The sequence below is a fragment of the Echinops telfairi genome, unplaced genomic scaffold (genome assembly GCF_000313985.2).
Source record: "Echinops telfairi isolate 266 unplaced genomic scaffold, ASM31398v2 ScPeMD7_18;HRSCAF=68, whole genome shotgun sequence".
Taxonomy (NCBI): Eukaryota; Metazoa; Chordata; class Mammalia; order Afrosoricida; family Tenrecidae; genus Echinops; species Echinops telfairi.
The window spans coordinates 41,563,394-41,575,546 of record NW_022103915.1 but is presented as its reverse complement, the minus strand read 5'-3'; the positions used below and the strand labels follow the sequence as shown (position 1 = coordinate 41,575,546).

At 45.1% G+C, this 12,153-nt stretch overlaps 1 protein-coding gene across 2 annotated transcripts; it reads right to left on the bottom strand.

Annotated features, from left to right (window-relative positions):
* Positions 1–1,406: 1,406 nt before the first annotated feature.
* On the bottom strand, positions 1,407–10,932 carry ZBTB25 (zinc finger and BTB domain containing 25). 2 transcript variants are annotated; one of them, XM_004698648.2, is made up of 3 exons: positions 10,859–10,932; positions 5,341–5,520; positions 1,407–2,908 (listed from the first exon to the last, which is right to left on the bottom strand). In XM_004698648.2, exons 2-3 carry the CDS (start codon positions 5,511–5,513, stop codon positions 1,774–1,776), a joined length of 1,308 nt encoding a protein of 435 aa, XP_004698705.1. In that variant the 5' UTR covers positions 5,514–5,520; positions 10,859–10,932; the 3' UTR covers positions 1,407–1,773. The 2 variants fall into 2 exon arrangements, with proteins under 2 accessions (XP_004698705.1, XP_045143626.1); XM_045287691.1 differs by lacking the exons at positions 5,341–5,520; positions 10,859–10,932 and adding an exon at positions 3,728–3,849.
* Positions 10,933–12,153: the final 1,221 nt, after the last annotated feature.

The window sequence follows — 12,153 nt, the reverse complement described above, 5'->3', positions numbered from 1 at the left end:
AGGGTCAGCTGGGAGTCTTCGCTAAGAGTTTGCATAGTTGCTTGGACTTTAAGCCTCACAAACCACCAAATAGATTAAGATCGATGAGACTTGGAAGTTAGTGGTAGGGCAATGTACAAAAGATGAAGTTACTTTGAAGCCTTTCTCTTGTTAGTCTTGACTAGTTAGTGTCTGACATTTAAATAGTTCACAAGCCATTTAGAGTCATTCTTTGTGGTGGAGTTTGACCAGCTATTTCCCAGAAGCACACACAGAGAGAATCCATCATTTATTCCATCAAATTTAAATTTTCTGGTGTTTTAGCTCTGTAAGTTCCACCGTTATAAAGGGAGCTAAAGTTTATTCACAGAGGGAAACCTATAATCATAGGTTTTAAACACAGATCTGGAACAGTGAATGTATCCATTCTGCTGGTTTTATAGCCAGAAAAAAAGTGATCACTGTGCCCCTGAAAAATTACTTCTTCAAGCCACTTTTTGAAAATTTACATCTACCCAAGCCACCTTGAAAACCTCCTGACACTGAGGGCAGAATGATGGTTTGTATTTGACCAGTTTGCTCCTGAAACTCACATAAACCTCAAGTAGTAAAAATCACAGACTGCTTTAAGCTCATTAAGAAAACTCCAGACTAAGATCACAAGGCCGGGGTGTTAATCAGTATAGGTCTAGCTGGATCTTCCTCTCTGTGTACACATGTCCTGATTCAACTTTTGCGTGTCTCTGAATCTTTTTCTTTTAACCAAGATTTTTTGTTGTTAAAAATAAGCTATGCGTCGGACAGGGCAAGATATGACAAAATACCCATTTATAAACTATCAAGGGCTCATGCGGGAGGGGGGAGCGGGGAGGGAGGGGAAAAATGAGGACCTAATGTCGGGGGTTTAAATGGAGAGAAAATGTTTTGAGAAACGATGTACAAATGCGCTTTACACAATTGATGTGTGTATGGATTGGGATAACAGTTGTATGAGCCCCTAATAAAATGTTAAAAAAGAAAAAAAAAAATAAGGTATGCACAATGTTAGGATATTATATGGAATGTCAGAGAGCTAGTAAGTAAAAAATAATTTTAAAATTATGTATAACTTGGTATACATTATCACATATATGCATGCTTTAAAATAAACTGGCAATTTTTAAATTTTCTTTAGCTAGCAATTTCTTAATTGGCAGAAAATATTTTAAAATAATCATTTCTAGGGGTTTAGTCCATATGACTTGAGTAAAAAGTGGTAGTCTGCGGATAACATTTCATTTACTCCATATTCAATTTGGTTTTTACTGACTATAATCTGGAAGGGAGCCTTGGTGGGGTAGTGGGTCAGCAAGGTCAGCAGTTCAAAACCACCAGCTGCTCTGAGGGAAAGATGCGGCTTTACAATCTCGGAAGTCCACAGGGGCAGTTCTACTGTCTTATAGGGATGCTATGAGTCAGCATCGACTCAGTGGCAGTGGTTTTGATTTTTTTAATAATCTAGAATTACAAAGGAATCCTATAATTAATTGCTCTAGTTTTCATATGTCTACATTGATTTCTGATTTTTAATTTGTGATTTAATTTATAGCAAGTTCATAGCCCTAATGGAAAGTTATATTTCAATAGCCATGTATTAATATGCCATAATAAGACAATCTAGTATGTACAACCCTAAAACTATGGGTAAGTGGTAAAGAAAAGGAAAAAAGTTTAAAAAAAAACTTGAGAAAAATAATTTATGGAAAAAATGCCACGTTTTCCCCCAGAATTGGTAGAAAAATGTGGAAGCGGTTGCTATTCAACAAGGATCGTGTCCACATTTTCTTCTGTGAGCCCTGGATCTAAGGCACAGGCTGAGTCTGAGTGCTCTTGGGACAAGCGAGGGCTTTTCAGGGGGACACCGGGCCAGCTGTCACAATACGGCTGAAACCTCTGGGCCAGTGTGGTGCCGAACCTTTGGCATCGGCTGTACCGGTAAGATTTACCCTTGTGTGTGTACATGTGCTCCAGCAGTTGGCTTTTTCGGAGAAATTTATGACCACAGATGGTACAGCTGACTTTTCTTTTCCTTGAAAAAGAAAAGTTGCAGTTTAATTCCACTGGCTCTGTGTCTTTGGAGATCAGAGACACCTGGCTGATCTGCAAGGGCTCGGCGCCAGCGGCCCGCTCCGGGCGCTCAGGCTGCTGCTCCGTCTCCTTGACGAAGGAGCTGAGCCGGGAGCAGGCGGGGGCCTGGGTGCCCTCGCCCAGAGGAGGAACTTCACCTAGGTCGTTGCTCTCCAGGATGGAGGCGGGGACGCCGAAGGGGAGGGATCCAGACACGTGTGTGTGGAGGTGCTGCCTCAGGCTGTTCCGGGAATCAAACCGTTCCCCACAGTAATGGCATAAGTGGATTTTGAGGCTGTTTTCAGTGAAAGTGGGGCCTGTCGCCGCTGAAGAGGGTGAGGGGTGGCTCTGGGAGATGACGGATTCTGGGTCACATCTCTCCTGCTTGATGGACCCGGGAGGCTTCGGGTGCTCCTGCAAGGCCTGGGCTGCAGGGTGGGCCCTCTGCTGGTCTGCGGTGCCATCATCCAGCCCAATAGCCAAGGAGAGCTGCAGGTGGGGGTGGTCGCTCTGGGCCGCAGCCCTGTCCCCGCTGTTACTGGAAGGGGCTTCCTTGGCCTCCAGCCCCTGTTTGACAGCTGCTTTCTGGGTGGTGGAGATCTGAATGCCATACAGGTTTGAGGGCTGTACCGGCTCCGGTGAGAACACCTGATTCATCTCTGTCGCAATGTGAGAAAGGTAGTCAGCGTGAAGAAACCGGATCCCTTCCTCCAAACGACTGTGATCAACAATCTGTTTGGGCCCCTTCCCAGTGTACATAATGTGCAACAAGTAGCTGAATATGTCCGGCTGGATGTCCGCTGGCTGTATTTTTATGCATTCGCTGTTAGAAACAAAAACAGACCCACAAAACGAAACACGATCTGGTTAGCTTTCTGGTTCACTCACCAAGCCTAGAGCAAATTCTCCCCATGCTCAGACTGGCAGTGGGCTTACACTTTTATTTTATGCCACTTTTATGGCCCAGAGACAGCTTTTTTTTTTTTTGGCCATCTATGGTTAGGAACCTAATAGAAAGTTAGGAAACATGAATATGCTGATTAGCTTGATATTGATCAAGTGCCTGCCAAGTGACCGTGACTGTAAGCCAAACAACCAAGCTCCCTGTCATCGAGTGGATCCTGCGGCATGTCAACCCCGTAGGGCAGGGCAGAACTACTCCTGTGATTTCACTCAGACTCTAACTGTTTACAGGAGTGGAAAGCCTTGTCTTTCTCTCGAGGAGTCTGGTGGTTTCGAACTGCTTATCTCATGGTTAGCAGCAACTCATAACCACTCCGCCACGAGGCCTTCTCACACGAGGTGCAGGACGGTGGAGAAAGGAGTGAAATAGGAGACTTGCTTTTAAAGAAACTGGTCAGATTTCAAATTTAAACTCTTCATGTTGTTTTAAATTAGCAATACTTTGAATGTAAAAATTATGTTCTTTTGGCTTCTAAAATACCATGATGTTTTTTTTAATAAATGCTTACTGTTTTTGTCATTTTAATGTTCTTTAAATCACAAAACCAATGCAGCAGAGACTTTGAAAACTTCTAAAATAACCCAATCCCTATCAAGAGCTCTGAAAGACGAGGGTGGCAGCAGGCAGTCTAAGGAGGGAGAGCCACACTGTGGACAGTGAGGTGGCTGGTGGACTTACCCTCCGGGAAGCGGCAGTCTATGGAGCAGGGCATCCACCAGCCCTCGCGTCCCACGTGGTGGCCTTCCACTCCATTTATTGGTTTTAGCTGAGTTCATGCTCGAGGGCCCGCCCACTCACGTGGGGCGTGGCCGGGCTCAGCTCATTACATCAGTACAGAGCTCTCTACTGAGGTCTTTCAGTGGCTTGACAGAGAACTCACATAGCAGGCCGGCCACCTTGGCGTCTCCTGGATGAAATTCAGCATCCTGGCATGCCTGGCATGCAGCAGGCACTCTGAGGGCTGATCAGCAGGTAGTACCTCTCAGAAGGTGATAGTCGTGTACACTGAGTCTGAGAGGAAACTTCTTGGCAGGGCAGAAGAGGCTGCCCATGACCAGCTGCCCCCACCCTGTACTCTTCTCTCCTCTGTGTCAAGCCTTCCCATCATGCCGGCCCATTGGTTTTCTGGCCTGGTTCCTAGCTCTCTAGTTTGCATGCATGCTCCCCCTCTCTGCTATGTAAGGAGCCCCTGAGGGGCAGAGTGGGTTAAGTGCCTGGCAGCTATCCAAAAGGTCATTGGTGGGAACCAACCAATGCTCTGCTGGAGGAAGATGAGACAGTGGACTTCCATCAACATGTACAGCCTTCAAAAGGCTATGGAGCAGTTCTGTCCTGCAGGGGCTCTGGGTGGAATCAACCCGATGGCTTGGTTCCTTGCTGCGCTCCCTCTTGCGCCCCTCTACAGCACCTGGATGCCTCCTCCAGATCCTTCCTGTTCTCTAATTGGGGCTGCGAACACCTAGTCCATGCTATACACACTTCTGTGTGGGACTTATTACTCGCACTTAAATTTAATAACCCACTTAAATCTTCACAATGCTCACTGTAGCGATCAGGGAACGGAGGCACAGAAAACACGGCAGCATTGCAATTACTTGTTTTATATGCATCACTTCTGGACTCACTGACGACCTTCTTACAGGCAGGACACATACTGTACTTCTTACTGGGAGCCAGCACACTGTGCAGTGCTGCAAACACCCAAACCCCAAACGCACTGCCACTGAATAGACTGACTCCTCCTGGCTGTACAGGTCAGAGGTGAGCAGCTCTGTAGAGCTCCCAGGGCTGAAATCTTTACTGAAGCCGACTGCTTCATCTACCCCGACTTTAAGAACAAACCCTTTGAGGGAATTTTTGAAACAGAGCGACCTTTGACCTCTGCTATAGAATGTAGGGTGGCTAACAGTGAAGCCTACTACAGACTGGGGGTAGAAGGGAGAGCACAGCCCTTGCGGCGGACAGCTCCTCATTGGAGGCCAACCTGTTAGTCAGACAAGCCTGGATGGGCAAGCGACTTCCCTCGCCAGTTTCTTTTCCTCTACAGCACTGGGGATGGTAGCATTTACACTGAAGAGTACGAATTCACTACTCGGGGCTTGGGTGTAGGCCTTTAGTCCAGTTGGACTATTATTTTTATCACTCTTAGCTCTCCCGGTGAATCCTATACACCAAGGTGTTTAATTATAGATGTGCCCCCCAAATTGTAATTTTAAAAATCAAGGTGGCCCCTAACAACCACCACCACCACCTCCCAAGGGATGTTATTCTTCTGACTTACCCGTTCTTACCTTGTTTGGTGGATGAAAATCATCTTGAAATAGTTAGAAAAAGCAGCAAGCACGGCTCGATGGGCTTTGAAGTAAACATCTCCAATAGCAACCGTGCAATCACACAGAAAGCCGAATTCCCGCTGCATGTTCAGCTGCTGCAGGAGGACAAGGCTATGGCTCTTGGTGTCCATTGTCGCTCTGTGAAAAAGGACAACATAGCAGAGGCTTTTTGATTTTGCTTTCTACCTGGCTGCACTTTACATAAATCTCCAACCAAGCACAAGCCAAACCCACTGCTGTCGAGTTGATTCTGACTCTTAGGGATCCAAAAAGGGTTTCTGAGACTATAACTCTCTATGGGAGGAGACAGCCTCATCTTGCTTAGGAGGCGGGGCTGGTGGGTTTGAACTGCTAACCTTGTGGTTAGCAGCCTTCTAATGCTGGACCTACAATGTAACCAGGGCTCCTTAGAAAGTAGCAAGAAGACCCAAATTTAAGTGCAATTATACAGCCCAACCAAGAAAACCATTTTTTTCTTGGTGTCTTAGATTTTAGGTCTATTTCAGGCACTGATTCAGAAAACTGCATTGGCTAGACTGCACCAGCTCTACTTTCTTAGATTTGGCATTCCACGGTATTTTTAGCTATTAGGTTATACTAATTTTTTAATTTATCATCATAATATTAAATATGAGAATTCACACCCCTGAATTACAGGATACGACAAAAAGAAGATGAGAACTATTTGAAGAAGAACTAGGTATTTCCTAGGGAAGCTGTCTGGGGGCCTACAGTGACTAGCTGGTTACAGTGGTTTGGAACCACCAGTCACTGCAGCCTTTATAAAATGTAAAGGTTGGAAACCCAAAGTAATAGCTCGTCTCTGTCCCACACGCGCACTAGGAGTTAGAATTGATTCGGTGGCTGCAGGTCTCTTTCTGGTATGAGAAGCCGTGTAGCTGTAAGTCTAATTAAAGAGAAACTTGAAAAGGCACATGTAGCATCAAAAAATGGAAACGTTCATAGTAACTTTCATAAATATTTTGAAAATATAAATGTGTCAAGTTTCAGAACACATTTTAATATGTAGAAGTCAATGGATAATTCCCTCTTTCTCTTGCAGGGCGGCTGGTGGGCTCGAAGAGCTGACCATGTGGCTAGTAGTCAAACACATAACCCACTGTGCCACCAGGGCTCCTTATTTATTGTACAGTAGCTCTTATTTCTGGCCCCTTTTTAAGATAACAAATTGGAACTACCTGCTATTCAGCTGCTCATAAAGGTGAAGTGATACCAGGGGAAAATTCCAAGTTACTGTACTTTGTACTGTCCAAATACATCTTTGGATCAAGGGACACCATGTGAAGTATAACTTGACCTAAATGTTTAGTACAAGTCACACTACCTTAAAATAAAGCCAGTGTGCACTTCCGCTACCTCAGGGTAGCTGATCTGTGAAGATAACCCTGCTGTTTTCAGGGGCAAGCAAAGAGTGGCATATGGCCTATCTCCTGCATCTCAAAAACTAGAACGATCAGGGAAAACTGGTGCCATTTTGTGTTGTTATTTTTTTAATCAGCATGTCAACTATACCCAGAAACAAATCTAATATTTGAGGGATGAAAATGTGTGTTGGCCAATGTTACTCAATGTGTTTCTATACTGTTTTTTTCATCCCAAACCCAGTCTATGTCAAATGCCCCTTACCACACTTCATATAAATTCCACAGGCCATGAACTATGACCTCTCTTCACCTGGTGAGTGGGAGCGGTAGAAATCACAGGAACAAAAGGCAGGCTTGTCCTCTGCTAGCTATGTGGCTGCGTGTTTGCCATCGGTTTCCTCACTGGGGGCTCTTGGCATTACAACGCGATTACTATTGTCAAGAGCACATTGTACTGTTCAAATGTTAGACACAGTCCTGCCAGGGGCAGAGCTGTCATTACTCCCCTGGGAGCCTGGGAGCTCAGGGGACACAGGCCTCTCAACACTCACGGACGGTTTGGGGAACTTACCAGTCACAGTAACTTCAGGAGCCTTTCCAACAGAGGCAAGATACCCACCCTGGTTTATGACTCCTGGGTCCCCTGGTCCTGGGTCTCCTAGGGGAAGAACTTGAACCCAGATCTTAAGTGGACTGAGACATAGAAACACGGAGGTTCCCAAAGGAAGCCGAATGCAAGATGGAGCAACTGGGTTTTGGTGGGTTCTGGCAGTGGCCCAGCATGCGCAGCAAGGCCTGAACATTTGAGAGTGGTGCAGCTCTAGGCAAGTAAAGGCGGTGCTGTGGCACCCGCTGAGCACAGAGCCCTGTCGCTGAGAGGTGAAAGGGACTGTGGGGTAAACGGCCTCGCTGGGTGGCTGGAGAACCTCCTCTGAAAGAACAGATCCTGAGAAGAGATCAAAGCTTCCTTATTTGTCAGAGAGTCAAGGGAGGTCAGCTGTGGGGTGTGGGGTCAGCTGTCTGGAGATGGGCAGCAGCTTGGGCACCAGACAGCTGAGTGCTCAATCACATAATAGCAATCACTAATACCACAATGGGGCTTTCTCAGTCAAGGAGCCCAGGGGGCAGAGTGCTGAAGCCAGTGGCTGCTAACTAGGAAGGTCGTGGGTTCGAGTCCCCCAGGAGTACATGTGGCTGCTTCCATAAAGATTACCGTGTTGGAAGCCGTGTGGGGCAGAAGCAACTTGACGGCAATGGGTTTGGTTTGGGAGGTGCCAGGCACCACACTGCTCACGCCTTTCGCTCTCGGTACAACTTAATAAGAAAGCAGGTGTTATGGATGAATGTATGGATTGTGACCAGAGATCTAAGAGACCCCAATAAAAGTATTTAATAAAATAATAAATTAAAAAAAGAAGGCGAGTGTTAAATGCCTTTACAGATGAAACTCAATCAGCACAGTCAAGTCATTTATTTATCACAGGCCACACTGCAGGGCGAGGGATTTAAGCCCACCCACTCAGGCTCCAGAGCCACATTTCCTCCCTCCCCCTCTCGGAGGGGATGTGCCCTTACACCCATAAACTGGACGGGCCTACAGGGCAGTCAGGTTATAGAGCGAGGCACCTCTGGGAAACCTCCGGACTATCTGGAAAGACAGTGGAGGAGAAAGCTGAGCTTTCTGGCTGGCTAAGCAAATGTGTGATGGCAAAGCATTTATGGGGATTCATAGGTGAAGTCTGGAATACCTGGCAAAGATAACAGCATCACGAATACAATGTTGAATCTGCTTTTATTAGAACTACATACTTAAAATGCCAGTTGTTCCTAATCTCCAAGATACGGTCTTAAAAGAAAAAAAAGTGTAAAATTGAATAGAGAATAAGACTATTATTTATGTAAAAGGAGATTTTTTTGTTTGTTTTTAAGGTGAGGGAGGAACTTATAAAATATTATTTATGTATACACCTCTGGAAAGATTCATAGGAACCAGTATAATTTCCTTCTGGGAGAACAAGGGGCTAGAGCCACAAGAGTGGGTAGGGAACCATACGGTTTGAACTTTTCAAAAGCCTTTTTATTGAAGTTTAATATCATAAAGGTATATATCCTCCCTTCCTTCTTCATTTGTTAAAACTATACAGTATTTCAGATAGACAAACAGGTAGAGAGAGCCATGTAACAAGCATCCACCCACCCACTACTCAGCACAGAAGAAAAATATTACTAACAGGGGAGGCCTCTTGGCCCATCCACCTGGCTGCAAAGACAACCACCATCCTGAGTTTGGCTTTATGATTTCCTTGCAAGCATCTTCTTTCGCAGGTGCTTATCTCCCCGAGTCAGAGTACCACTCTGCTCGTCTGCCCAATTCATAGAACCAGGATTATCCTTTAGGTAGCTTGCAACTTGCTTCAAAACAAAACAAAAAACTCGGACTTCAGAACCCATTAAAAACAAAAAAGCTTCCCTATTCCTCCCCCAATTAAAACAAAACTCTTAACCTTACCATCTCACTTGAGAAGCTTTTAAGCAGCATTGAAAGAAGAAACAACGAGAACAGAATCTACAGAGAATCTATCCTATGATCTAAGGATACGCACAAAAATCCAAACTGTAGCTGTTGTTTCAAAAGGCCATTTAACCCAGAGAATCACTACTTATCAGATTTATACCATTTTCCTCTGGCTTTAAGATCTTCAATTTACAGGCCGATTAAAACAAACAAACAAACACAAAAACTCTGTCAGAAATATTCACATATAAAAATGTATGTTTAAGAATCAATGCTGAAATTAAAGTCTTTAATTAGCTTTAGAAATTGTTTGACCCTCCTCCCTGGGAGACGGACAACAGAAAAGTGGTGAAGGGAGACATCAGACAGTGTAACACATGACAAAATAATAATTTATAAAATATCAAGGGTTCACGAGGGAGGGGGGAGGAGTGGAGGGGGAAAATGAGGCACTGATACCAAGGGCTCAAGTAGAAAGCAAATGTTTTGAGAATGATGAGGGCAACAAATGTACAAATGTGCTTGACACAATGGATGCATGTATGGATTGTGATAAGAGTTGTCGGAGCCCCCAATAAAGTGATAAAAAACAGATCAAAAACATTGCCAGCAGTTCTTCCTATCTCCAGTAACGCACTCGCATGACAAGCCCTTGAATCGTACGGACTTGAGAAACAGGCTAAATAAGTTGTCCATTCAACAATCTCGTGGTTAATGGTCTACGAGTTACGCTGATTCCTCATTTATTTAATAACCACTTGAAGAGACATTTCATAAAGAACACCCAGTATTTGAAAGCATGCACTGTACCAGGTACAAGGATAGACAAAAGAGCAGCAGCAGCAGCCGCCACAGACCCTGCACTCAAGATCACAGGCGCAGAGGGAGATAAAACACAGTATGATATGCAGTAGAACTCGGTGGAGGCCAAGCTGTAAAAGCAGTTCAGGGAACGTACTTGCGGGGGACATAAATGACAGGTGGCCCACGGGGAAGAAGGCATCTGCAGTGACTGAGATGGAGAGGGAGAAGATGAACATAGCTCTCAGGCAGAAAAACAAACAAACCCAGAACGAGCTGCAAAAGCACAGGGAGGGGTGTGGCTACCGCGGTCACCCAAGCATTGTTTGGCATGGAAGAAAACACAGGCTGGGGTCAGCTTTGTGCTGGACGACAATGAGCTTCGTTCTGTTGCACAGTCACTATGAATCAGAGCCAACTGGACCACACCTGAAAACAAGGCCCCCCTCAAGCAACAGTATGTGCTCTTAGTCTTCCTCCTGTCTCCTCCTGTGTTTTACACAGGTTTCTTCTTAGCTTTTGCCATCCTGATTTCACTCTCTTGCTGACTTGTGTCACTTTCACTCCAGGCTTTCCCTCTAGGACACTAGGCCTGGATATTGCTTCTGCTGATCGCTAAACACTTCTTGATAAATGTTGCCCAGAGCTGCTTGTTTTCAGGTGTGGTCCAGTTGGCTCTGATTCACAGTGACTGTGCAACAGAACGAAGCACTGCCCAGTGCTGTACCGCCATCACAGTTGTTGCAGTGAACTTGAACTTAACACTCCCAAGTACCTTCCCTGCAGTGAGCAGCACCTGCTCAAGCCTTTTCTTCTTGACAGTGGTCGTCCTCTGTGAAGCGCTCCACACACATGTAGCTCGGTGAAGGGATCTGAAGAGATTGGAGCAATTTGCCTGCTCTTCATACACTGCAAAGCCTCCTGGCAGTTTAAACAGGTCTTCCCCTCAGGTTTATAGTTCTTTTCTATTGGAAAATCGTCCAGAGAGGAACTACTTTTTTTATCAGTCATTAATCTTTTTATCAGTAGTTCTGAAAAGTTTTAGTCTCAAGATTCATTTACACAAACAAACATTGTACAGAGCTATTGTTTGAGTTATAGCTATTGATATTTATCACTAAAATTTTAATATTCACTTAATAAGCCCGTCATATATCAACATAAATAACACACCCCCCATTAGGTAAATGTTAAATAAACAAAGACAAGCATGGCATTGATTTACCTTTTTTTTTCAGTAAGGCAGCTGGCTTCAAAATAGGCAGCTGGGTGCCATTATCTATTTCTGCTGTCAGTATTGCCATAAATGGCTCTGGTTAAAGTACAGGTATGCACTGCTTAACTTCATGATCCGATCTGTGAAACAGTACTCGGTGTGACTTGGTCATTATGGAAACACCGCTGTCTATGGGCCCTGGCCCTGCTCCAATGTGGGATGCCTATGGTGGAACTTGGCTGGGTCTTGCCCAACTGTTAGGAAAGGGACAGTGAGGGCCAAGGAGGCCAACGCCAGAGTGTATGCCTTTCCAACAGCGCCCTATGGGACCACACTAGGGTTGGGAGCTCGTGCCCGGGCCTCCATTGCCACAGACTAAAAAGGCACACGCAGCAGCCGGGTAGATCGCAAGAAGAGCGTCTGGTGTCCTGGCACTGAGATAGCTGAGGGATTCGGGCCACAGATGTCCACACGCTGCCCCAAGGAGGTTAAGCAACAAACACATGCGTGTCTAATATCTCGTAGAACCAATGAAAGTATTTCGGGACTCTCCAATCCCTTCAACCACACGTGGGAACCACTGCCCTCCATGACCTTATGTAGTTGAGGAGGTATTAGGAGGGCCACTTTGTGACTTGATCTCATTTTTGACCCACTTTAAAATGGTTTGTTTTTATTATTCTCTACTTTCTTTTTGATTGAGGTTTTTGTTTTTGTCTAATCATTGTTCATTTTTTTGGTTTGCTTCTTGTCTTATATGATCTTCTATATATGAAATCCAGGATAGGTAGATCTATAGAAACAGTAACTCAGTGGTTCTCAACCTTTCTAATGCTGCGACCCTTTAATACAGT